Source organism: Budorcas taxicolor, chromosome 16 (genome assembly GCF_023091745.1).
Source record: "Budorcas taxicolor isolate Tak-1 chromosome 16, Takin1.1, whole genome shotgun sequence".
Lineage (NCBI taxonomy): Eukaryota > Metazoa > Chordata > Mammalia > Artiodactyla > Bovidae > Budorcas > Budorcas taxicolor.
In genome coordinates this window covers 60732002-60757678 of record NC_068925.1, presented here as the reverse complement: position 1 = coordinate 60757678, position 25677 = coordinate 60732002, and the positions used below count along the sequence as shown (strand labels likewise).

Below are 25677 nucleotides of genomic sequence, written 5' to 3'. Positions count from 1 at the left end.
GGGGTCGCAAAGAGTCAGACACGACTGAGCGACTTCACTTTCACTTTCTACAACGTTCTATACCCATTACTATCTAGCACCCAAATTTCATGTGTTGAAATAAGCCAATAGGTATGGACATATTATTGTTAAAAGGAAATTTGCCTCCGCCATCAATGGTGGAAATCAGGCCATTTTAGAGCCTTTTCTGTATGTCACAGAAGATGGTGTTTCCTGTGTGTCACAGGACATCAACACGAAATCTGATTTCAGTTAGAAAAGTAAAAGGGGTTAATGGATGAAAGATTTAAGTCTAACTGAGGCAGAGTCTATGCTACCAACATTAATGTTCTTAATCAAGATAAATGAAGACTGGCTAAAAAGCAGGCAGATATTCTTTAATTTGATTGGCAACTTTTAACTCAGTTTTCTCTAAGCATTCTTCAGGCAGTCTGCAAATAACATCTTTTTTTTTTTTTTTTTGCCCAAAGTGTATGAAATACAGTAAAACTTGAATTATTCAGAGTGCTCAGCTGTACTTATTAATGTGATTTTTTGGTTTTACTGACTTCACTGTGAAGTCTTTTTATTTAAAACTTACCATGAAGTCTTATTTAATTGTATGATTAGAGGCTCCTGTTGTAGCAAGTACAGTATCCTATGATGAAAAAACAGTCTAAGGGAACTGAAATTTTTGCACTTCTTCAGGGTTACTTTTGGAAAACCACTTATTACTATTTTGAACCATATAAAATAAGTCTTAATTTATACTGGTGCTAAGACATACTCTGTAAACTGCTTGCAAAACAGAATTTGTCATAAAAAAATAAAATACAGGAGAAACATTAGCTATCAAGAATTCAGGATTAAAAGGCTAACTAGAAATATGGGGAGTTAGATGGAGAGAAGACAGCAGCATCTCTGTCCTGAAGAAGCTTACTAATTAATTTTGCTTGTGTCTTGGAAGCAGCAGTCATTTTGACCACCCTGGCCCTTGCTCTTGGGTTACAAAAATGATAATAGAGATCTTTGTGGGGTTACATGAATTTCTTCCCCTGCTCACTGAATTTTCATATCTCAATGAGCCAATCAGATATTTAATTATTAACTGTTCTATCAAAGGACTTGTCTCTCCTTTTCACTTCAGGAATTATTTCATTTGGAAATCCTGGTTAGTACACTGAATGGTGGCATATGAATATTTGATGTTTAAGCAGTAGATGGTCAACAAGTATCTACCTCTTTATCTCCCCAGAATAGAGAATACTGTTTGAGATGCATCATTATTGCTTTTCATAAGGTGGTGCAAATCATTAAAGCAAACTATTATATATAATTCATGATATGACTGTAATAAGCTTTTTATGTAAGACTGATTCTGTACCTTTCCTAATGTCAATGAAAGTCCATTTTTGCCATTCTTCTAAATTCCCATTAGATCTTAAACTAAAGCATATAACTTTAAAAAAAAAATGAAGATAGGAAGCAGGAGAAGAAAAAATTTACTTCTCCAGAGTAGGAGTTGACTGCTACTACAGTGAGTCCAGCACTCACTGTCCAACACAGTGTTTACCTGCTGTTTCTCAAGCAGTCATTCACTTTTTACCTCCTGTGACCTGGCTCCTGAGAACAATCCCAGGCATCACTAATGAGCAAAACCAACAGCCATGTTTCTCTTTGAATCTTTACCTTCCTTAATCTCTGACTCTCTTAATGCTTTTTTCCTCTTGGTGTCTAAGACTCTTTTCCTTCTTCTTCTTTGTTTTTGGCATGGGCATGCACGCTTCCTCTATCTCCGACCTCTTCTCTCATTCCTCTGCTTCCTTCTACACCGTAAGCCAGGAACACTGTAGGATCTGTCTTTGGCCCTGTTCTCTTCCTCCTGTAATCTGGTAGTTTCACTGATTTCCTCCCACATGGGTAACTTAGTCCTAAACTTCCACCAGCCAGCTAGACAGAAGTCTTGGGATGTCCTACCTAGAACCCCTGGGACTTCCCACTTGAACTTCAATTTAAATACATGTGAAGTGAAATATCATTTCTCATTCTTTCAAGCGTACTCCTTTTATGTTCTCTTTCTGTTAAGAATCTCATCATCTTTCTTGTCACTTGCAAGGACCCCAAATTCACTGTAATATTTGACCTCCTCCCCTACCACACCCTGCCCCATTCCCACCAACTGAAGAGTTGCCAAGTCCTGTTACCTCACTGGTGATTACCTCATTCGGTCTTATTTCTTGCCTTCAACACACACCTGTCTACTCTTGACAGTCACATGTGACTATTGAGCACTTGAAATGTGGCTACTGCATAGCTGACCATGCAATAAATGTAGATAAAATACACATAATTTCAAAAAGCATGAAAAAAGTAAAGTATTTTGTTCATATTTCTTATATTGATGACATATTAAATAATATTTGGATATACTGGTTTGAATAAAATGTTACTGGAATTAAATTTACCTGTTTCTCTTGCCCCTTTTTAATACTGTGACTACTAGAAAGTATAAATTACATGTGATTCACATTAAGTTTCTTTAGGACAATGCTGTTCTACATTCTGTGTGAAGCACTGGGGACATAAAGATAATGACAGTGTTCTTTAAGGAACTCATGCCTGCTTTATCATAACGTACATTGAAGTGCCAAGCACAGTGCCTTACTCTAGTGGTAACACCTGAAGTTTATGACCAAACATGGAGCTGTAAGTGGGTGACCCAGTCAGTAAGAACTACTGATTGGAGAAAACTTAGTTGTCATGAAAAATTCTATAGGTCTTGAAGGCAGAAACTGGGAGTCGTGGAAACTGGCAGGACTTTCTCCGTTGCTGATGCATTATCAGCAAACTAAAATGGCTGAATTTAACTCAGATGACCATTATATCTACTACTGCGGGCAGGAATCCCTTAGAAGAAATGGAGTAGCCATCATGGTCAACAAAAGAGTCCGAAATGCAGTACTTGGATGCAATCTCAAAAATGACAGAATAATCTCTGTTCGTCTCCAAGGCAAACCATTCAATATCACAGTCATCCAAGTCTATGCCCCAACCAGTAACGCTGAAGAAACTGAAGTTGAACAGTTTTATGAAGACCTACAAGACCTTTTAGAACTAACACCCAAAACAGATGTCCTTTTCATTATAGGGGACTGGAATGCAAAAGTAGAAAGTCAAGAAACACCTGGAATAACAGGCAAATTTGGCCTTGGAGTACAGAATGAAGCAGGGCAAAGACTAATAGAGTTTTGCCAAGAAAATGCACTGGTCATAGCAAACACCCTCTTCCAACAACACAAGAGAAGACTCTACACATGGACATCACCAGATGGTCAACACTGAAATCAGATTAATTATATTCTTTGCAGCCAGAGATGGAGAAGCTCTATACAGTCAGCAAAAACAAGACAGGGAGCTGACTGTGGCTCAGATCATGAACTCCTTATTACCAAATTCAGACTCAAATTGAAGAAAATAGGGAAAACCGCTAGACCATTCAGCTATGACCTAAATCAAATCCCTTATGATTACACAGTGGAAGTGAGAAATAGATTTAAGGGCCTAGATCTGATAGATAGAGTGCCTGATGAACTATGGAATGAGGTTCGTGACATTGTACAGGAGACAGGGATCAAGACCATCCCCATGGAAAAGAAATGCAAAAAACACAAAATGGCTGTCTGGGGAGGCCTTACAAATAGCTGTGAAAAGAAGAGAGGCGAAAAACAAAGGAGAAAAGGGAAGTTATAAGCATCTGAATACAGAGTTCCAAAGAATAGCAAGAAGAGATAAGAAAGCCTTCTTCAGCGATCAATGCAAAGAAATAGAGGAAAACAACAGAATGGGAAAGACTAGAGACCTCTTCAAGCAAATTAAAGATACCAAGGGAACATTTCATGCAAAGATGGGCTCGATAAAGAACAGAAATGGTATAGACCTAACAGAAGCAGAAGATATTAAGAAGAGGTGGCAAGAATACACGGAAGAACTGTACAAAAAACATCTTCACGACCCAGATAATCATGATGATGTGATCACTAATCTAGAGCCAGACATCTTGGAAAGTGAAGTCAAGTGGGCCTTAGAAAGCATCACTACGAACAAAGCTAGTGGAGGTGATGGAATTCCAGTAGAGCTATTTCAAATCCTGAAAGATGATGCTGTGAAAGTGCTACACTCAATATGCCAGCAAGTTTGGAAAACTCAGCAGTGGCCACAGGACTGGAAAAAGTCAGTTTTCATTCCAATTCCAAAGAAAGGCAATGCCAAAGAATGCTCAAACTACCACACAATTGTACTCATCTCACACACTAGTAAAGTAATGCTCAAAATTCTCCAAGCCAGGCTTCAGCAATACGTGAACCATGAACTCCCTGATGTTCAAGCTGGTTTTAGAAAACGCAGAGGAACAAGAGATCAAATTGCCAACATCTGCTGGATCATGGAAAAAGCAAGAGAGTTCCAGAAAAACATCTATTTCTGCTTTATTGACTATGCCAAAGCCTTTCACTGTGTGGATCACAATAAACTCTGGAAAATTCTGAAAGAGATGGGAATACCAGAGCACCTGACCTGCCTCTTGAGAAATCTGTATGCAGGTCAGGAAGCAACAGTTAGAACTGGACATGGAACAACAGATTGGTTCCAAATAGGAAAAGGAGTACATCAAGGTTGTATATTGTCACCCTGCTTATTTAAGTTATATTCAGAGTACATCATGAGAAACGCTGGACTGGAAGAAACACAAGCTGGAATCAAGATTGTTTGGGAGAAATATCAATCACCTCAGATATGCAGATGACACCACCCTTATGGCAGAAAATGAAGAGGAGCTAAAAAGTCTCTTGATGAAAGTGAAAGAGGAGAGTGAAAAAGTTGGCTTAAAGCTCAACATTCAGAAAATGAATATCATGGCATCCGGTCCCATCACTTCATGGGAAATAGATGGGGAAACAGTGGAAACAGTGTCAGACTTTATTTTTTTGGGCTTCCAAATCACCATAGATGGTGACTGCAGCCATGAAATTAAAAGACGACCCCTTGGGAGAAAAGTTATGACCAACCTAGATAGTATATTCAAAAGCAGAGACATTACTTTGCCAACTAAGGTCCGTCTAGTCAAGGCTATGGTTCTTCCTGTGGTCATGTATGGATGTGAGAGTTGGACTGTGAAGAAGGCTGAGCGCCAAAGAATTGATGCTTTTGAACTGTGGTGTCGGAGAAGACTCTTGAGAGTCCCTTGGACTGCAAGGAGATCCAACCAGTCCATTCTAAAGGAGATCAACCCTGGGATTTCTTTGGAAGGAATGATGCTAAAGCTGAAGCTCCAGTACTTTGGCCACCTGATGCGAAGCGTTGACTCATTGGAAAAGACTCTGATTATGGGAGGGATTGGAAGCAGGAGAAGAGGACGACCAAGGATGAGATGGCTAGATGGCATCACGGACTCGATGGACGTGAATCTGAGTGAACTCCGGGAGTTGGTGATGGACAGGGAGGCCTGGCATGCTGCGATTCATGGGGTTGCAAACAGTTGGACACGACTGAGCGACTGAACTGAATCAACTGAACTGATGCATGATAACAAATGTTAACACTTTCAAAACTTAGGTAATGTATTTATTGGGTTGGCCAAAAAGTCTGTTGTCGTTTTTCCATAAGATGGTATGGAAAAACCCAAATGAACCTTTTGGCCAACCCAATATATCATGATGTAAATACCCAAGACTTCAGAGGAAACAGATCAACTAGATGGAACATCTCATTACTAACATCACTGTATGTCTCAGAATCTCAGGAACTTGAGGGCATGGGGGTAGCTGCCTGTGCTCATGAGCTTTCTCATGGTACATGGTATAAGAAACAGATCTTCTATTCCTCCCCTGGTGAGTATTGCAGACACTTCCTACAATTGAAACTCCAATTTTAACACTTTAATCAGTTGGAACTAAATAATGTTCAGAATTTGAGTTCCAGTTGGTTGTTTCATGAGGGTGAAATAACCTAAAAATCAAAAGGGAAACAAGAGATGTTTTCCTTCTCCATACCCAGTGCATCGTGAAGATACTGTTGTCCCACCAACTTGAGGTATTCCTCAATGGATTTGGTGGCAATGGTGTTCTCTCTGAAGATCAAGACATCATGTTCTCCACAACGATCCACCTCAGACATCACCAAGTCCGTCAGAAAATCCTGGTAGAATAATGTTCAATCAGGCAGAAAGCAACTGAATGTGAATAAATACTACATGTTAGGAGAGACTGATGAAATGTCAGACATCCTGGGAATGCTGCTTTAAAACTAAATCTACCAGATTCATTTGAAGGGAAAAGGTCAGCCAGCATAAAACTTGAAGTGTTACCAACTTACCAACCTTAAGTTAAAAATTCCTTCAAAGGTTTTTCATTGCATCGGATAAGCACTATCATCCTGCACGTGGCCTGCAAGCCTCTAACACACAACGTTGTCTGTTCACCACAGAGTGTTTTGCAAATGCTGTTCTCAGTGCTGCTTCACTCCCACCCTTACTCCGCCTCCATTTCTATGGAGTTAATTCCTTGGATCCTTTGGATTTTAGTTTGCGCCTCGTTTCCTCAGTGAAGCCTTGTCTGACCAACACTGCCTTGAACTCCATTAGTCAGGACCCCTTAATCCACATTCTTGTGGCACCATGCATCTTTTTACAAATCTGCACTTCTCACTGTAATCACACATTTCTGTAATTATTTTACTAATATCTGTTTTCCCCAGAGACTGTGAGCCCCATGAGACCAAAGACAGTGTCTATTTTTGTTCACCTCTATATTTCAGCATTTAACAGTTTCTGACACATATTAGGTGTTCAGTATAAAATAGTTACAAATTGGTCCATAGTATCAACATGAAATTTCTTAAACTAAACATCTAAACTCATTTGCTATGTGAATTATGTATGTATATATCTCCAGCCATCCATTCATCCATCCATCTACTCATCCATAGTGAAGGAAGGCATAAGGAGAAATGAAGCCCTTAAGAAATAGCTGCTTCATTTCTCAACAGTCTTAAGTGTTCATTATTCAATTAGAAATCTGATAATGTCATATATTTTGAATAGTATATATTTACTGGATATTTCAAAGTGTCCAAAATAAAAAACAGAGGGAATATGCTGATTTATTTTAAAATTAAGCATTTTAATATTAATGAGGTTCACCCTGGGATTTTTTTCATCAGGGTAAAAGAGTTGTAGACTTAGGAATCACTACTAAAACTCTTATGCTCAGGGACAGGAAGAAACCTAGGGGTGATGGTAACATTCTGCGTCTTGACTGCTGTGGTTTCCACAGTACATAAACTGTCAAAACTCATTGAATTTTTCCCTTTAAATGGATTTGGTTTATAATACGTAAATTGTACCTCAATAAAGCTGTTAAAAAATCCTTGAACCTCAAGCAAATGAAGCACAGAAAGAACATATCCATACAATTTCAAAGATGAGACTCAAAATTTCAATGATTTCTTTTAAACCCAGAAAGCTCAAAATTATCACTAATAAATTCAACCACTAAAAGGACAATCAATAGGAAGGCAATTAAATAAGGAACTAAATATTGAATATATTGATATATTCTGATATGTATCAAGAAATGTTAAAAAATACTTTATTGTTCGGTTCTAAATAATTCTAGCTGTGAACTCCTCTAGATCTAAAATACAATTTTACCATGATCAAGTTGCATATAATATAATGCAGACTTTAGCCTAGTTAAGTGAACATGCCTCGCAGAGGTGATAATTACCACAGTTCAGGCTGATCAAGGACTCTATCAATTGTTTAGTGTTCTTCATACAATCAGTGTATTTCTCTTTCTATCTTTCTAGATTTTTACTTCTATCCAGGATGAACTGAGGTAAGGCTATTATGAGACAGCTAACAATAACATCCCTTGGTATTTTAATTCTAAATTCAGACATTAATCTCATGAAGACTCTTGCTAGTGACCAACCTGATTCAGGAATACTTCCTTCTGTGACTAGGTGATATATATAGTCATCAGTCAATCTTAATTTAAAATATAGCGTGGAATAAAACACACAACACACTTTGGAACTAAACAGAAATAATCTTGTACACAATGGGATTATTAGACCAGTCCTGCCATTCATTTTGTTTGGCGATAAAGAGCTAGTGGTACTGTCTACATTTTGTGCAAATAAACTTTAAATAAATACTTGTTAGATTCTTCATTTTACTTCTTTAATTTTATCATCTCCACTTTTTCTGAATCTAAGAACCAATAATAGGTTTCCTTTCTGGGCAATGCAACCTCTCTTTCTACTTACCTTGGCCCTTCCAGTGCTTTGAAGAATGTGCACTAAGGCACAGGCTAGTTCTTCTTTATTTCTCACACTGATTACTGGTTCAAGAACAGAACATAACATGGTATAGTTGCTGGTGACAAATTCTGCAAACTCTTTGTATTGCTCCATAGGCAGAATGGTGATGGTTTGGAAACGTGATTTAATTCTAATAGAAGGTCCTCCTGTCTTTCCTTTGTTGGGTGTAGGTGTACTCACTGGGTACCACTTTTCTACAAACTGGCGACCAGTCACACTGGCAGTGGGGATGTTGACTAGCCCTACATAATTATTCTTGTCTTTTTTCTTCTTTTTTTCCACATCTTTATAAATGTGAACTGTGATGCTATGAAGAGGTGGAAGGCTGTAGAACTCAAAATGTTCACCCCAGAAAATATTGTCTGCTTTGGTCTTGCTGGTTGTACGAGCAAAGAGGGTATCATCAAGGCACAGTTCACAGAAATATTTCTTTTTAGGGGCAAGGTCCTTGGCTTCAATAATCCATAAACGGAGAACATTTTCAGCTCGTCTACAATTGTCCTATAAAAAGTAACAAAGTTGTGTTTGAGAGCCAAAATCCTAGAAAGACAACATTTTCCTCTTAAAGTAAGTGATACTATGTACTTCATTAAGGGCAGTCATAAAATAATGAAGGGGATTGCTATCTCATCATTCAAGATAACAGCAAGCCCTTAGAGAGCCACAAACATTCTATTTCACTTGGGTTAAAGAAATAACATCCCGTAATGGAAATTCTCGTATAGCCAGTCTTATGTCACCTGGATTAGCTTTCTGCAAATAAGATAGAGGTATGTAAGCAATTACGAAATCTGTGTTCTAGTCCCATTTCTATTGTGTATTGTATTCGGGTCTCACTTAGTCAAGGAACTTCTCTGAGTCTTCTTATCCACACTGATAAAATCATGATACTATCTGCAGTAAGATCATTTTGAGCACAAAATAATGAAACACATGTTTGTGTTTAAAAATTCTGTAAAATTTAAGGTATTATTAATATTACTGCATTTCCCTTCAATCAACTTACTGCTTATAGAGTTATACAGTTTTTTGGACATTCAAAGCCACTCTTACCTTATTTGGTTGAACTGTCCTACGAAGGTTTTCCATCCACTTATCTCTCTCTGAAGCAGAGTTACAACTGAAGCATTTACTTCCACTTAAGTAGGTAACCTTCAACATAAAGATAAGAGATAAGGAAAAGGAAACCTAGGGCTTGGGGGCTCTATCTTCCTAGGTGTATATCAAAGAGTTAGGGATATGCTATGAACCCAAATGATACTACACGGTAACCAAAATGATATTTGCTGGTTTTGTGATAGCTATGTGTGCACCTACATTCACTTTTTGCTTTGTTATCTACTTAGCGTCTATACTCCTCTCCAGGTAAGGACAAAGGTCACTGAGAATTCAGCTTAGGAACCGAAAACTGGCCTACAGTTTAGAAAGAACAAACCTGAAAACCTCTAATTAAATTAATACCTTTAAAAATTACCTGCAAATAAATATCCTCAATTCTGAGTGAGTTAATAAAAAAATAACTAAAAAGGGAAGAAGATCTCTAACAGCTTATTTCTTGAGACTGCCTTCACATTATAATATTACAGAAGGCTACTACATGAAATTGAAAAGAGTTCAGTTCAGTTCAGTTCAGTCGCTCAGTCGTGTCCGACTCTTTGTGACCCCATGAATCGTAGCACGCCAGGCCTCCCTGTCCATCACCAACTCCCAGAGTTCACTCAGACTCGCATCCATCGAGTCCGTGATGGCATCCAGCCATCTCATCCTCTGTCATCACCTTCTCCTCCTGCCCCCTAACCCTCCCAGCATCAAAGTCTTTTCCAGTGAGTCAACTCTTCGCATGAGGTGGCCAAAGTACTGGAGTTTCAGCTTTAGCATCATTCCCTCCAAAGAAATCCCAGGGTTGATCTCCTTCAGAATGGACTGGTTGGACCTCCTTGCAGTCCAAGGGACTCTCAAGAGTCTTCTCCAATGCCACAGTTCAAAAGCATCAATTCTTCAGTGCTCAGCCTTCTTCACAGTCCAACTCTCACATCCATACCTGACTACTGGAAAAACCATAGCCTTGTTAGTAGTGTTGAAATATCAATAACCTCAGATATGCAGATGATACCACCCTTATGGCAGAAAGTGAAGAGGAACTAAAAAGCCTCTTGATGAAAGTGAAAGAGGAGAGCGAAAAAGTTGGCTTAAAGCTCAACATTCAGAAAACGAAGATCATGGCATCCGGTCCCATCCCTTCATGGGAAATAGATGGGGAAACAGTGGAAACAGTGTCAGACTTTATTTTTCTGGGCTCCAAAATCACTGCAGATGGTGACTGCAGCCATGAAATTAAAAGATGCTTACTCCTTGGAAGAAAAGTTATGACCAACCTAGATGGCATATTCGAAAGCAGAGACATTACTTTGCCGACTAAGGTCCGTCTAGTCAAGGCTATGGTTTTTCCTGTGGTCATGTATGGATGTGAGAGTTGGACTGTGAAGAAAGCTGAGCGCTGAAGAATTGATGCATTTGAACTGTGGTGTTGGAGAAGACTCTTGAGAGTCCCTTGGACTGCAAGGAGATCCAACCAGTCCATTCTGAAGGAGATCAACCCTGGGATTTCTTTGGAGGGAATGATGCTGAAGCTGAAACTCCAGTACTTTGGACACCTCATGCGAAGAGTTGACTCATTGGAAAAGACTCTGAGGCTGGGAGGGATTGGGGGCAGGAGGAGGAGGTGATGGGTGATGACAGAGGATGAGATGGCTGGATGGCATCACGGACTCGATGGACGCGAGTCTGAGTGAACTCCGCGAGCTGGTGATGGACAGGGAGGCCTGGTATGCTGCAATTCATGGGGCTGCAAAGAGTTGGACACGACTGAGCGACTGAACTGAACTGAGTAGTGTTGAATTAATTACTCTGGAACCCATTTCTCTTCTATTAGGCAACCAGTCTGTTGATTTCCAGTCATTAGGTTAGTTTGAATATTATTATCAATGTCCTTTAGAAATGAAGTATGTTGTCTCTATGTCTAGAACCTACCACCTGTCTCGGCATACAATCTGTTGAACTGATTTCCACAAATATGGCAAACTTTAACAGACTTTTATAGAAAAGAACACCAATAAATGACCTGTCCAAATTGCTAACGTGGCTCACATAGTAACTTACTCTCAGTTTATAACCCAGTGAATTAGATCAGATGTTACCTTCTGTCTAATATGGTAGCTACTAACAACAGGTGGCTAGTGAGCACCTGAAAAACAACTAGTCCAAACTGAGATGTGCGGTTAAGTGTAAAACACACATCAGATTCTAAAGACTTAGTTTAAAAAAAAGAAGGTGAACAGTTGATAATTTTATTTTAGCTACATGTTGGAAATGGTAACATTTGGGTTTAATAAAATTTAAAATCACACACATGGCTTGCACTGTATTTCTGTGGGATAGGGCAGGTCCCCAAGGATAGGTATCAGATATCTTTCAACTTTTACAACATCTAACACAGGGCTCATCATTAGTAATTTTGTAAGTCTGTGCTAATTAATTAAATCATAATGCTAACAAGTACACAGATGGTTTTGAAATTAACTTTGCAAATGGCCAATTGTGTACATTAAGTTTGGGAGGGGACAGTTACCTTATAAAAAGTGATAATTTTCTGGTAAAGGGCAGTTTGTTCACTGAAGAAATTAGGCACATGCAACGTGCCAGAGAGCAAGCTAAGTGCATGGAACTTATAAAAATAAAGAGGACATGATCCCGGATCTTGAACCGCTAAGGTTTTAGTTAGAAAAAACTATGGTTTTGGTATTTTTCCCTCAAAGAATCATTAAAATTGGGGACTTAGGTTTTCAGAAGAAAAATAGTAACATACTGTGTGTGATATCTTTCTCAATACCAAAAGATTAAAATACTAACAATAATTTAGTATTAATCTTGTGATCTCTGCTGAGAATGTACTAAGAATTCATTTACTTTGAAAGCAGACAAAGCCAAAAGTAATGAGAAGCCATCATTAATAACTTTAATCACCAACATAATTCAGTTCAGTTCAGTTCAGTCGCTCAGTCCTGTCTGACTCTTTGTGACCCCATGAATCGCAGCACGCCAGGCCTCCCTGTCCATCACCAACTGCTGGAGTTCACTCAGACTCACGTCCATCGAGTCGGTGATGCCATCCAGCCATCTCATCCTCTGTCGTCCCCTTCTCCTCCTGCCCCTAATCCCTCCCAGCATCAGAGTCTTTTCCAATGAGTCAACTCTTTGCATGAGGTGGCCAAAGTACTGGAGTTTCAGCTTTGACATCATTCCTTCCAAAGAAATCCCAGGGCTGATCTCCTTCAGAATGGACTGGTTGGATCTCCTTGCAGTCCAAGGGACTCTCAGGAGTCTTCTCCAATACCACCAACATAATTAGATTAGCAGATTTCTAATTTTTCCTGTGTAAGTAGGTAATTTTCAGTGACTGAAAACCAGTTAAGATGATCAAATCATCAATAATACAGTAATGCAATCACAAGAATATTGGATAGAAAATCTCTCTGCTGTCTTACTACTCTTCATTTTTCCTAGACTTTCCTACCTCAAAGCAGAAGTCTTGTCCAAGGATGCTGCTATGGAGTGGCTTTACCGATACAGGCTCCCCTCTACCAAGATCCAGACATTCCACGGCACTGCATGGGCTCAGCAAAGATTCATGAGAACGGGATTCTTTTAGTTTAGGCAGCCCACGAGACCTAAAAGTAGAAAAAGATATTTATGGTAGTGTAACTACTTGGCCAATAAGAAAATAAAGGTCAAATGCAATGGAGGTTTAACAACAAATGGATAAATCCCTAAAGAGAAAAAATACATCTGTAATAATGATGATAGGATCATATCCATGGGACACATAGAAACCACATATATACTCATGTGTGTGTGCGCACATACATACTTTCTTTTTTCAACAAAACACAAAAATGTACTATAATGTTACTAATCTCAAGGGAGCTGGAAGCTGCACCACAGACATTGTTTTTTATTCTCATTCCTGTGCTGGAGATGGAGAAATAGACACCATTCAAGGTAACCTTACGCATTTCTTTTTTATGCAAAGGTCTTATTTAAAGACAAATGGTTTCTTCCCCGCCCCCCCCACCCCATGCTATAGCTTTATTGTCTACTATCACTGACAAAATAGTAGTGGCTATATCTTCACTGCTTTGGCAGAATAAACACACATATACATACTCAGAAACAAAGCCAAACTTTTCAGCACAAGACCTTGCTTTTCAAAAGGTCTGATTTTCATCTCAATATGGAATTCTTTTCTGGCAAGCTTTTGTTTCTATTTATGCTTTACTGTACAAATATGAATGAACAGTAAAATGCCTTGAAGAAACTTCCCACCCTCCAAAGAAATGTTCCAACTCCCATCTAGAAGAGATCTTTGTCAACACCATTCAGGGGCTCTGGCTCATTTTGTCCCCCAGATGGAATGTGGGGAATTGTGACTCTTGTCACTACAGGCTAGTACTTCACTGCCTGAAGCCAAACAATATTAAACACAATATTCTTGAATCTAGAACTCGATAGCTATGCAGTTTTACTCAGTAATTACAGTATTTATTGACTGAAACACTCAGAGTTAAATACATATATTTTAAGTAGAAGTACCTAGTAATAGAGATAAAAAGAAATGTCTTGTAGAAAGGTATTTGTTTTTGTAAAGTGCATTAAATAAGCAGCTTCATTCATTTCCTTGAAATAACCATGTTAACATTAAAAGGAACTGAAATACTTAATGTCAGAGTAGCTTGCAGTTAAATTATAAACTAATGAGATATAGGAAACTAGTACTAAAGGCTGCTCTTTCCCTTCTGGTTCCATTCCAACAATGTTTAATCAAATTCCATACGTACAGGAAAAAACATCCTAAGACTAGGATTTTAGTCCATTCTTCTTTCCACACACAAAACATATGTTCTCATATTGAGTAGTCTTTTTAAGGTCAAAGAGTCAATAATTACATTTACCACTGATAATATAAAGTCTGCAAAAAACCCACCTAATGTTTTGTACATAAAAATAGAACAATTTAATAGCTCCACAATGTCATGTTATATACTGTCAACATAGCATATCAACTATAAATAACTAAACGCAAAACAAATTTTAATGTAATTACCATACAACCTTTCCCAGTATGCTTCATGGGAAGCCTGGTTGAGGCAACAGGATACTATAACCGTTCCTAATTACAAATGAAACAACAATTTCAGCCCCTTTTTCCCAGGAGGAGTTGCCTGGAGAGGAGAAGCCTCTCCCGCTCTGGGAGTAAGCCTCTCAAAAGGAAAGATGAAGAAGTCATATTCAAAATAAGACATACGACAAAAGCCTTAGTTTTATTCTTTAAACTCCCTAGGAAAATATTCTAAAACAACATTATCTCAAATCAAATAAATGTCTACCTACGTGAAGCAACTGAACAGCCACCTTGGAGAGCACCCCCAAATCATAGCGCCGCCACATGTCACAGCACGGGAAGTCACTTTTCTGAGCTACATCTCAGAAGACAGCTCTGGTTAGAAGACAAGAACCAACAGAAGGTAGCTTCCTCTGCTGCCTTCAGTTACTGATAGCATCTTTGAATAAATGTTTTCCAGGTGTAACTTCCAGTCTTCAATAGCAGCAGAACAGAAACACATGAAACGGAACGCAGAGTCATCTTCTAAACCGGCTGCAGGACAGGTAATATTGTTCTTCTCTTCTTCAGGCTGCATCCAGCCCCTCAGGTAACATAAACAAGGTTCCTGGGCTCTAGGCTGGGCCTGTTGCCATGGTGCTACACCTATAAGGAGATTAGAGCCCAAGGCAGCAGGGAGAAGCCGCCAGTGTGAAGGATTCAAGGAGCATGGTCTGCAAATGTGACCATTTTAAGACAGAAAGGACGGAACAGTGAGGCCCCACCCACTCCCATGAACAATTTTGGAGTCAGAAGCTATAGGGAAAAAACTGAGGCAATTCTGGGGGTGAAGGAGAATCTCTTAACTCTGCTAGAGAACAAGGCAGTGATTTGTTTCTGGATAATCCCCAGCCCCCTACTAAAGGGTATTCCCCTCGTTCCACCTTGCAAGTATAATCTTTCTCTCACGTCCATTCTATTTCCTTTGCTGTCCTAGTTTAATGTTACTAGGTATTGTTTTTCATTAACCTATCTGAATTAAATAGTTTTTTCTTTTTAGAGAGAGGGGTGGATAAAAATTTTTTATTCATTGTATTTATAATGCTGAACAAATTTCATTCTGATACTCAGGCTAAATTTTCAAATACAGACATAAACAGATATTACAACCAAGCCACCTGGAATTAGAATTCAAAATTCCTCCTGGTTATGGAAATTTCAAGTTGTTCAGGATCTTCTTATTGTTCAGCATTTATGGATGCTTGTGTGTGTATACACACCGACACCAATGGATTGAACACTACATCTGCTAAACATTCGACGTTGCTACTGAATAAATAAGCAAGTCCTTCCTGTACTGGGAAGAAAGTGTCTTGGAGAAGACAGAAGTAATTCCCAGAGAAGCAGGATTATGGTGAACAGGAAGATCGAGCAGCCTGGGAATGGCAGTGGTGAGGAGGCATTATCTGTGCAAATATAATAGCACTAGCAATCCCCAGTCTCCTCCAAGTCATGTTTACCTCCTCCTGCACCTTCCTATGAGTTGATTTTTCTTAGATCTGCTAACTAGAGTTTTCGCAGCTTTGATTGTCACAATAGTTTACTTCTCTAAAGGAAAAAATGTGGATTTATTGAGAGAAAGATGGGAATTTGAAACAATTCTCAGTCCAATCTGACAATGGCCTTCATCAAGGAAACTAGCCTTGAAAGTGGACATTGTGAATTCGCTAACTACTGGTTCTCTTTCTGACCCCTGCACCTCCCTCAACTCCCATCATCGTAAACATCATGTAATAATTCAGGGTTCAAATATGACTATTTCTTGGTTTGATTGGGAACCTGCTTCCCACAAGCAATTTTAGTTCTAATTAAGGAACACTATATCCTTCAGTCAGTTCAGTTGCTCAGCTGTGTCTGACTCTTTGCCACCGCATGGACTGCAGCACGCCAGGCTTCTCTATCACCAGCTCCCAGAGCTTGCTCAAACTCATGTCCGTTGAGTCGGTGATGCCATCCAACCATCTCATCCTCTGTGGTCCTCTTCTCATCCTGCCTTCAATCTTTCCCACCATCAGGGTCTTTTCCAATGAGTCAGTTCTTCGCATCAGGTGGCCAAAGTATTGGCATTTCAGCTTCGGAATTAGTTCTTCCAGTGAATATTCAGGACTGATTTCCTTTAGGATTGACTGGTTTGATCTCCTTTACATTTTGGTTTACAGTCAGTAGATAACACCAAATTCTTTGTGAACTCCCAGAGCTCTAGCGATATGAAAGGTAAGGGTTAAAAATCTAATTGCTTTGCTGATGAAAATTACCTGCTACTTCTGACCTATTTAAGAGATAAACTACAAGGCAGGAGTAGCTTTCTATCACCCAAGACAGTGAATTAATATTATATTGCTTTAACCCACATCGTTAGCTAAAATCAGTCTTAAAAGACAAAAGTAAAGTCGTGGGGGGTGCAGAGCCAACATGCATGCCATTGAATTTACTGAAGAAGGAAAAAAAAAAGGAGTCAAAAGACTCTGATTAGTGCAATGTTAAGTAAAACACAGCTGGATTTTTCCCAGCTCAACCATCCAATTTTTTAAAAAGCATATTTCCCCCAAAGCGCCAGTGGTACTTGGATGCGCTAGCTCAATCTGCCACATGTTAACAGATTCAGTTCCAAATGTGGGAAACTTTTAATTAAAAATACAACTGAAAAAATAAATGCTTATTGCCACACAAAATCCTGTACTCCAGGGCAGGTGAATTTCTGCTTGGTGTGGCAGTTATGATTCCAAACTGCTTCACTGAATTCTTGAAACGACAGCTCAGCCATAAACTGGGTACAGAAATATATGTTTGTATTCACCAGCGTGTGTTCCTAAGGCACTTTATCTTGTCTGGAAATTTTCCAGGAAGAAATCAATAAAATTCGGTGTCCTAGTACTCTAACCAACAAATTTACAAAGGGTCTAATCAGTTTTTCAAAAGTTGTTCTGAGCTTTCACTTTGGGGAAAAGACAGCTTTACTTCCTTCCCAGATTTCATTGTTTTTCAACCTGGTATCTGTGAAACCATCCAACTGATGTTTTCCGTTTGAAAGAGCAGATACTTTCCTATACTATAAAACTTTCCCTACTTGGATTTTAGAAAATAAAAATGGAAAAAAGAAGAAATTAGAGCTCATTCACCAGAGTTCTGCTTGTGTGCTAAAAAAACGTCCTCTTTGAGGATTCTGACAGCACTAGCTGCGCTGATTTACCTGCTGCAGTTAAAGCCAGTCCCTACTGCTTATATTACTCACTGGTTTTTATGTTTGCTTAAAAAAAAAAAAAAACAAAACCCCACACAACCACTCATACAAAAAGCTATTTATGGAAACATAATATGTACTACTGATCTTCCTTCTCTCTGCTCTCAGCCTCTAGACAGGATGGTCTAATGAACTTAGCTGCTAATGGTGAAGAAGGATATTTGTCAGCCTGAGTTTTCACTTAAATAAATCCATGGTAAGGAAATTTATCATCACAGTCAAAAACGACATTCAGCCTATCTGGGTTACAGACACTTGCAATGAAGGTAGACACAGAATGAAGACAAGATTATAGACATTAAAACATGTTCTGAAGGGCCAAAAACTCACTCAGCCTTCAATGACAGGCACTAGGGGAAAATCTCCTTACAGAAACTGTACCAAACTGGAATACACCTGTTTTGTTCTTAAATTGCAAATGGAATAAAATCTACTAGTGCTTGCTGAACAAATTCAGTATAAACATCACTGAATTAAAACAACTGTATATATAAACAACAATATAACCATATAAACAATACTGAATTTAAAAAAAATGAAACTAAACTAAATCACACTCACAAATGAATTCAATTACACATTTAAATGGTTCAAGAGTAAGTGGAAAGATTAGTAACTATTCTTCCCTGAATTTAGACTTCAGTCTCAGTGTCACCATAAAATTTAAGTATGGGTGAAAGGAGGATTAAAAAATTTAGAAATTGATGAAGTTCAATGACACTTAACTTCTTCATCGTTCCTAAATTCATGCCTATTTGCTTTCCCACTGGTTTTAACCATTATTCGGTTGAATAACTGAATACATGTCTGAATCCATCTATTCATTCAATAGTTGCTTGGTGCATATTACGTGTCAGGCACTATACTAGGTACAGATGGAAGTAAACAATGGTGAAGAAGAAAGGCAAGGTTGTTTTACTCACACATAGTTTATAATCTAGTGAGTTAATAAGCCATTATACCATGTGATAAGACCTAGGAAAAAAGATGCAAAAATGGCTCTGTGGGTACTTAGTAGGGGCCCTGGATCTTTAGCTGGGGATTCAAAGAAAGTTTCATGGAGGTAAAAGTAATGTGATGGAATGCTAAAAGTCATTAGGTAATTAAGGGTGGAGTGGAATTAGCTGTATGCAGATGTGGCGGTCCTGAGAGTCTGAGAGGGAATGGTCAGCATGTGAGAAAGCCTGTAAGAAAAATACAAACCTGGGGGGTTTGAGGAGTTGAGGAGAATTAATCAGCTCAATTCTGCTTAATTAAGCAGAATTAAGTGGCTCTGGTCCAGGGTGGATGTGTGCTGGGGCTGAGAGAAGAGGTGTGGGGAATAATGAGGCCTGAGAGACACTATGATGGGACCAGTAGTAATGTGGGTGTTCCAGTTTGATCACAAAGCCAGTGAATGAACATAGAAAGGTTGTGAGTGGTGGAGGGCGAATGACAGGATCAAATGTGTATCTGAACAAGGTATACTTTGGTTAAAAAGAGGAGAAAGGGGTACAGAGACGGGAGAGAAATAATGAAAGACTTAGAGGCTGGCTCATAGATTATGCTAGTAATCTGAGTAAAGATCATGAACTTGAACAGCAGAAATGTGAGAGAAGTAAACGGATTTGGGTGGTAATTAGAAGGTAAATGGAGAAGGCGATGGCATCCCACTCCAGTACTCTTGCCTGGAAACTCCCATGTACGGAGGAGCCTGGTAGGCTGCAGTCCATGGGGTCGCTAAGAGTCAGACACGGGGCTCCCCTGATAGTTCAGTTGGTAAATAATCTGCCTGCAATGCAGGAGACCCCGACTGGCCTCCTGGGTTGGGAAGATCTGCTGGAAAAGGGATAGGCTACCCATTCTGGTATTCTTGGGCTTCCGTGGTGGCTCAGATGATAAAGAATTTGCCTGCTATGTGGGAGACCTGGGTTCGATCCCTGGGTTGGGAAGATGCCCTAGAGAAGGGAATGGCTTCCCACTCCAGAGTTCTGGCCTGGAAAATTCCATGGACAAAGGAGCCTGGTGGGCTACAGTCTATGGGGTCACAAAAAGTTAGACACAACTGAGTGACTTTCACCTCACTTCACTAGGAGGTAAACAGGCCTTAATGACAGCAATCCTGGGGACATTTAGTGAGGTGGCAGAGTCAAGGCTAAGTCACTCAGTAGAAAAATGGTAAAGTCCTTTCCAGAGATGGGAAGTGAGAGGCAATGCTGGTGGAGGCAAGGGTGGAAATAAAATCAAGTTTAGTACAAGTTTGAGGTTCCTATGTGAGTGGATGTTTGCTACAGACTGTGTTCCCCCCAATCTATGTTGAATTACTAACCTCCAATGTGACTATTTTAGGAAGTGTGACCTTTGGGAGGTGATCCGGCCTGGACAGGGCACCCTCATGAAGGGTGAAAGTGCAAGTGGAAGTCACTCAATCGTGTCTGACTCTTTGTGACCCCATGGACTATATAGTCCATGGAATTCTCCAGGCCAGAATACTGAAGTGGGTAGCTTTTCCCTTCTCCAGGAGATCTTCCCAACCCAGGGATCGAACCCAGGTCTCCTGCATTGCAGGCAGATTCTTTACCAGGTGAGCCACAAGGGAAGCCCATGAAGGGGATTAGTGCCTTAATAAAATAGACCCCAGAGAGATCTATCACTCATTCCCCTGTCTGAGGACACATTAAAAAAGAAAGGCTTTTGAACCAGGAAGCAGGTCCCTACCAGACACTGAATCTGCCAGGACCTTCATCTTGGACTTCACAGCCTCCAGAACCATAAGAAATAAATTTCTGCTGATTATAAGCCACCCAGCCTATGATGTTTTATTATAGCAGCCTCAACAGACTAAGACAGTGTGAATACTGAAAGAGAATATGCAGACTGAGAAAAGGTCCTGAGAAAATGGCCTGAGAAATGCTAACATTTAAATCTGCAAAAGTGAAAGAGACTGAAGAATCTGAAAGACAGAAGGAAACCAGGAGACTCAAGTATCATAAAAACCCAGGGAAGAGAACTCTTACAAAGGACGGGCTGCCCATCACTGCACAATACAGAGGGTGTTAAAATATTAATAGTAGCCACTGGGTATATGAACTGAGAGATAATTGGAGACTTTGGCAGAGCAGTTTCAGTGAAATGATGAGGATAAAAATGAGACTGCGGAGGGCTAAGGAAATGAATGGGATGTGAGAAAGTAAAGACTAACTCATGAAGTCTGATGATGAAGGGCTGGCAACTTGGAAAAGCTACAAGGAGGAATGAGGTTGAAATGGCACTAAAGAAGGTTTTCTCTAGTTAATCATTTTTTTCCTCTATAAATAATAAAGTAATACATGCTCTTGGTAATACATTCCAAGAGCTCAGAAGGAAAGAAGGTGAAAAATATAAATAATGGTACCACCCTCAATCTCCTAGAGAAAATACTATTAATGATTTTTTTGTGATCCTCCTAGAAATTTTTTGTACAGACAACCAATTTGGTATACATATACATATGTGTGTGTATGTATAGACACACAAGTGGAATTCTACCATACTTTTTTCCTTTAAGAGTATATTCTGGAATTCTGTCCACACTGGAAAATATAGATGTAACTTGCCTCTTTTTAATGATCACTCTGTACTCCCTTATATGGGCTTATAGAACTTTAAGCAATAATTGACAACCATCTACATTTTTTTTCTTTTCTTTTCCTTTTTTTTTTTTGGTGATTAACCCAGGTTCAAAAAGTATCTTAATACATATACTTTGAAGCACACGTACATGTATTCATAGTTTAAACTTCCAAACGTGAAACTGCTAGATCATAGGGTACACACATTTGAAGTTTTGATAATGCTACTTTAGCCTCCATAATAGATAGTATCAACTTAAATCCACACCAATAATGCATGTTTCTATATGCTATCAACACCAAAATGACACAGGGCTGAATTGCAAATATCTTTGGCAGTATAACTGGTAAAAAGTGGTATTTCATTAATTGCTTTAGTATGAATTTCTTTAAATGATGAGGTTCAACACATTTTAAATGTATATCAATATACAATCAACTTCAGTTCTCTATTCTGTAAATTATGAAATGTTATTTCATTTTCTTAGACCATTTTTCTAATTGTCGAATTTAACTGATATGCAAATACTATTTGTAAATTAATCAAATTAGTATTTTTTCTGTCCGTAGTTTAATTCTTTCCCCCCAGTTTATGCTTAGAAAAAATTCTTTCATCCTAAAAGCATAAGAAATCCAGCCTATAGTTTCTTCTACTGCTTTTATTTTTTCGTTCTTGGATTTGGAGGGAAAGGATGATGACAGGAGCATAGTAGGGTGTTTGCTTTACATTTTACCAAATTGTAAAAATATAATGACTCACTAATTATTACTGCATGGCAATCTACTCTTAATAAGAGTCGTTTTGAGTGTGCTTGTGCATGTGTGTACGTGTGTGCATCATTTGTCCCTTTTTTTCTCCTTTCTCAATAATTTTCTCAGCAGGTGAGGTTTCCTATCAACACATGCAACAAAGAGTATAATGGAAAAGGCAATCAACTTGGAGCCAAAAGCCCTCTGTATTTATGCCTGCTCAAATCACTCACTAGCCATGTGACATGGAACAAATAATTTATTCTTTCTGAAGCTTAGTCATTTCATTTGTAAAATATAGATAATGATTTCTGGTCCTATACCTCCCACAGTTATTGTGAGAATCAAATGCAATCATCTGTGCTTTTACAAATGTCTCATAAACTACAGTACCATACAAATAGGACTATCATTGCAAACACAGCTTTCCACAGTGGTATTACATGCATTCGTTCATTTTATATAAACTACTCATCTGGCTGAGGTCAGGATGGCTATTCTTGAATTATTCCTTGCTGGAAGAATATGAAGACAGAAGGAATAAATGTATGGAAATAACATTTTTCTACTAAGATAAAGCAGTCTAAGTGAGTTAAAATACTACTGTGATATAATCAGAAACTTCAGTTGGATTTTAGCCCACAAAACTAAGGGCTCCTTAATTGGCCCATACCAGTAAACACTGGTAAGGGAAATTAATCTATAGCTAGACTGTATTGATTAATTAATGGCCTGGAATCCAATAATTTCTGAGAAGCTGTCATTCTATCTAAGTACACCATATTGAAGGAGATTCTTCATTATCTAGAATTTGTTTGGATTCTTACCTTTTGTTTCAGGCCAAGAAATTAAGTACTGTGATAGGACAGGCATTGTGGTAGAGGGTGGGGATACAAAGATCGTGTGTCTACTTGCGGAACTCATTTGCCGTGGTAAGCAGAAACATGGAAAGATAAACTCAATAGAAAGTAGTCAGTCCTATAATAAGGTGTATACACTTGGTCATGGGTGGGTAGCTGGGGTAGGTGCTTAGTTTAGGATGATGCATAGGAAGAACAAAGGAAAGAAATTAGGGAGCATATGACTCCTAACTGGGGTATTGTTGCATCAGTATGAATTAGAAGTAAGCTTGTCAAAGGATAAGGTGTAGGAACAGTAAATGGTTTGGAGGACAGAGAGGGCAGCAAAAATAAAAGTAGAGACATATGAACAGTATAGTTAGTAAATGACAGACTTCTGGTAGGAGTGGCAGGTGATAATGCTAAGTTAGGGAACAGACAGAGCCATATTCCTACCTGTAGGTTATGCTGAAGATCATAGATCAAAGTATTATATACATGTGTGATGAGATATTAAAAGTGAAATTTCAAATTGAGACTCCAAGATAAAACAGATATTGCATGCCAAAGTAAAGTATCAGACAAACTGCAGAATTTACAAAGGGAAAGTTTCGGAACGAATTCCATTACCTTGAACCTCTCGGTCAGAACAAGACTATAAAACGTGGTGAGTATGGAGAAGGGAAAGGATTCTCTGAGGAAGAATTTTGGAGAAAGCTGTGAGGCTCACCCCTCCCAGCTACCCGCCTCCCCCCAACACACATAAGGGGTTTAGGTAGGGAATGCATACAAAGTGGGGTGTGATTTTACCTGGGAAATCTAGAGGATGGGAAATGGCTAACTTTTGGTACTTTTACATAAGGCTGCAATCTTGGAGGTTTGTCAGGGCAGAAAATTTGTGGTTATTTCCTGTGGACCAGAGACCTGGAAGGGTAGAAACTAGAACAGCAATTCCTACCTAGAAAACTGTGGAAGGAGTTGCAAATGAATATCTAGAATAAAAATGTACCCATGAAACTAAAAAAAAAAAAAAACCAACAAAAAACAGAAACAAAAACCATAGGTGAGAGTTCCTCAGAGATGATGTATTCCTGAAGAATTCCCCAAAGTACCCCATGATAGGAGTCGAGTTAAACAACTGCCAGGCTCAGAGAGCATAATGGAAGGCTAAGATAGTTTTGGGCTTCCCAGGTTGCACTAGTGGTTAAGAACCTGTCTGCCAATGCAGGAAACATAGACACAGGTTTGATCCCCGGCTCAGGAAGGTCCCCTGAAGGAGGGTATGGCAACCCACTTCAGTACTCTTGCCTGGAGAATGCCGTGGAGAGGAACCTGGCGGGCTATGGTCCATAGGGTTGCAAAGAGTCAGACAAGACTGAAGAGACTTCCACACATGCATGCAAGATAGTATTTACTGTTTTTTAAGTCCCTTCCCCCACCTTTCTGTCTTCCATTGCCCCAGATCTGTAGAGTAACTAAAACCACGGGTAGGTAAGCTGATGAAGAGAGAACTAAGGAGTTTATAATACTTCCTTCTCCAAAACCAGACACATTCTCTGCAATTTGTTTGGCTTGGGTAAGTATGCGGTTTTGATTACTATTTGAAGAGAACACCCACAGGCTCTGGGTCAAGACCTTTATTTACAGCAACTATAGATTAACTAAATGAATTGTAAGCTTACATATAAAAGCAAAAAATCACAAAACCTTTGGAAGAAAACTTAGGTGAAAATCTCTTGGGACAGGGGCATGGACACACACACATCCCCCCATAAAATTGCTGGTGGAAATGTAAAATTGTACAGGTACTCTGCAAAACAGTTCAGCAGTTTCTTATTAACCTAAGCAAGTACTTATATAATCTAGCAATTCCATGCTTGTATATTTACTGTAGAGAAATGAAAACTTATGTGTACACAACTGTTCATAGGGGCTTTATTCCTAATAGCTAAAAACTAGAAACCAATGTTCTCCAGTGGGTGGTTGGTTTAACCTTGGTACATCCAAACAATAGAATACTACTCAGCAATAACAAGGAACAAACTATTGACAGATGCAACAATTTGGAGGGACTTCAAGGGCATTTTATTTAGTGAAAAAAATGCCACTCTTAAATGGTTACACATTATACAATTCCATTTATATAACATTTGAAATAACAAAATCATAGAGGTAGAAAACAAAACGTGCTTGGTAGGGCACAGGGATAGCTATAGAGAGGAGGGTATGACTGTAAAGAGTAGCAGAGAGTTCTTTTCTGGTAATGGCATAATTCTGTATCTCGATTGTGATGGTGGTGGTTACACAAATCTATATGTAGGATTAAGCTGCATAGAACTATAAACACACACAAATAAGTGCATATAAAAATTGGTGAAAACTGAATAAAGTCTGTAGTCCAGTATCAATGTCAATTACTTGGTTTTGATATTATATTACAGTTATATCACTGGGCTTCCCAGGTTGCTCAGTGGTAAAGAATCCATCTGCCAATGCAGGTGGTATGAGTTCAGTCCCTGGGTCGGGAAGATCCCCTAGAGGAGGAAATGGCACCCCACTCCAGTCTTTATACCTGGAAAATCCCATGGACAGAGAAGCCTGGTAGGCTACAGTCCATGGGGTCACAAAGAGTTGGACATGACTCTGACTGAGCACACACACACTATTGGGGGAAGTGCTTGC

The 25677-nt window shown here is 39.0% G+C and overlaps 1 protein-coding gene across 1 annotated transcript in view; it reads right to left on the bottom strand.

Annotated features, from left to right (window-relative positions):
* Positions 1-25677, bottom strand: part of RASAL2 (RAS protein activator like 2) — a 385749-nt gene that overhangs the window by 26881 nt on the left and 333191 nt on the right. Inside the window, exons 6-9 of the mRNA XM_052653719.1 lie at positions 12932-13085; positions 9412-9510; positions 8305-8859; positions 6027-6171 (exon numbers count right to left, since the gene is read on the bottom strand). Coding sequence (XP_052509679.1) covers positions 6027-6171; positions 8305-8859; positions 9412-9510; positions 12932-13085 — 953 coding nt within the window. The remainder of the gene's footprint in view (positions 1-6026; positions 6172-8304; positions 8860-9411; positions 9511-12931; positions 13086-25677) is intronic.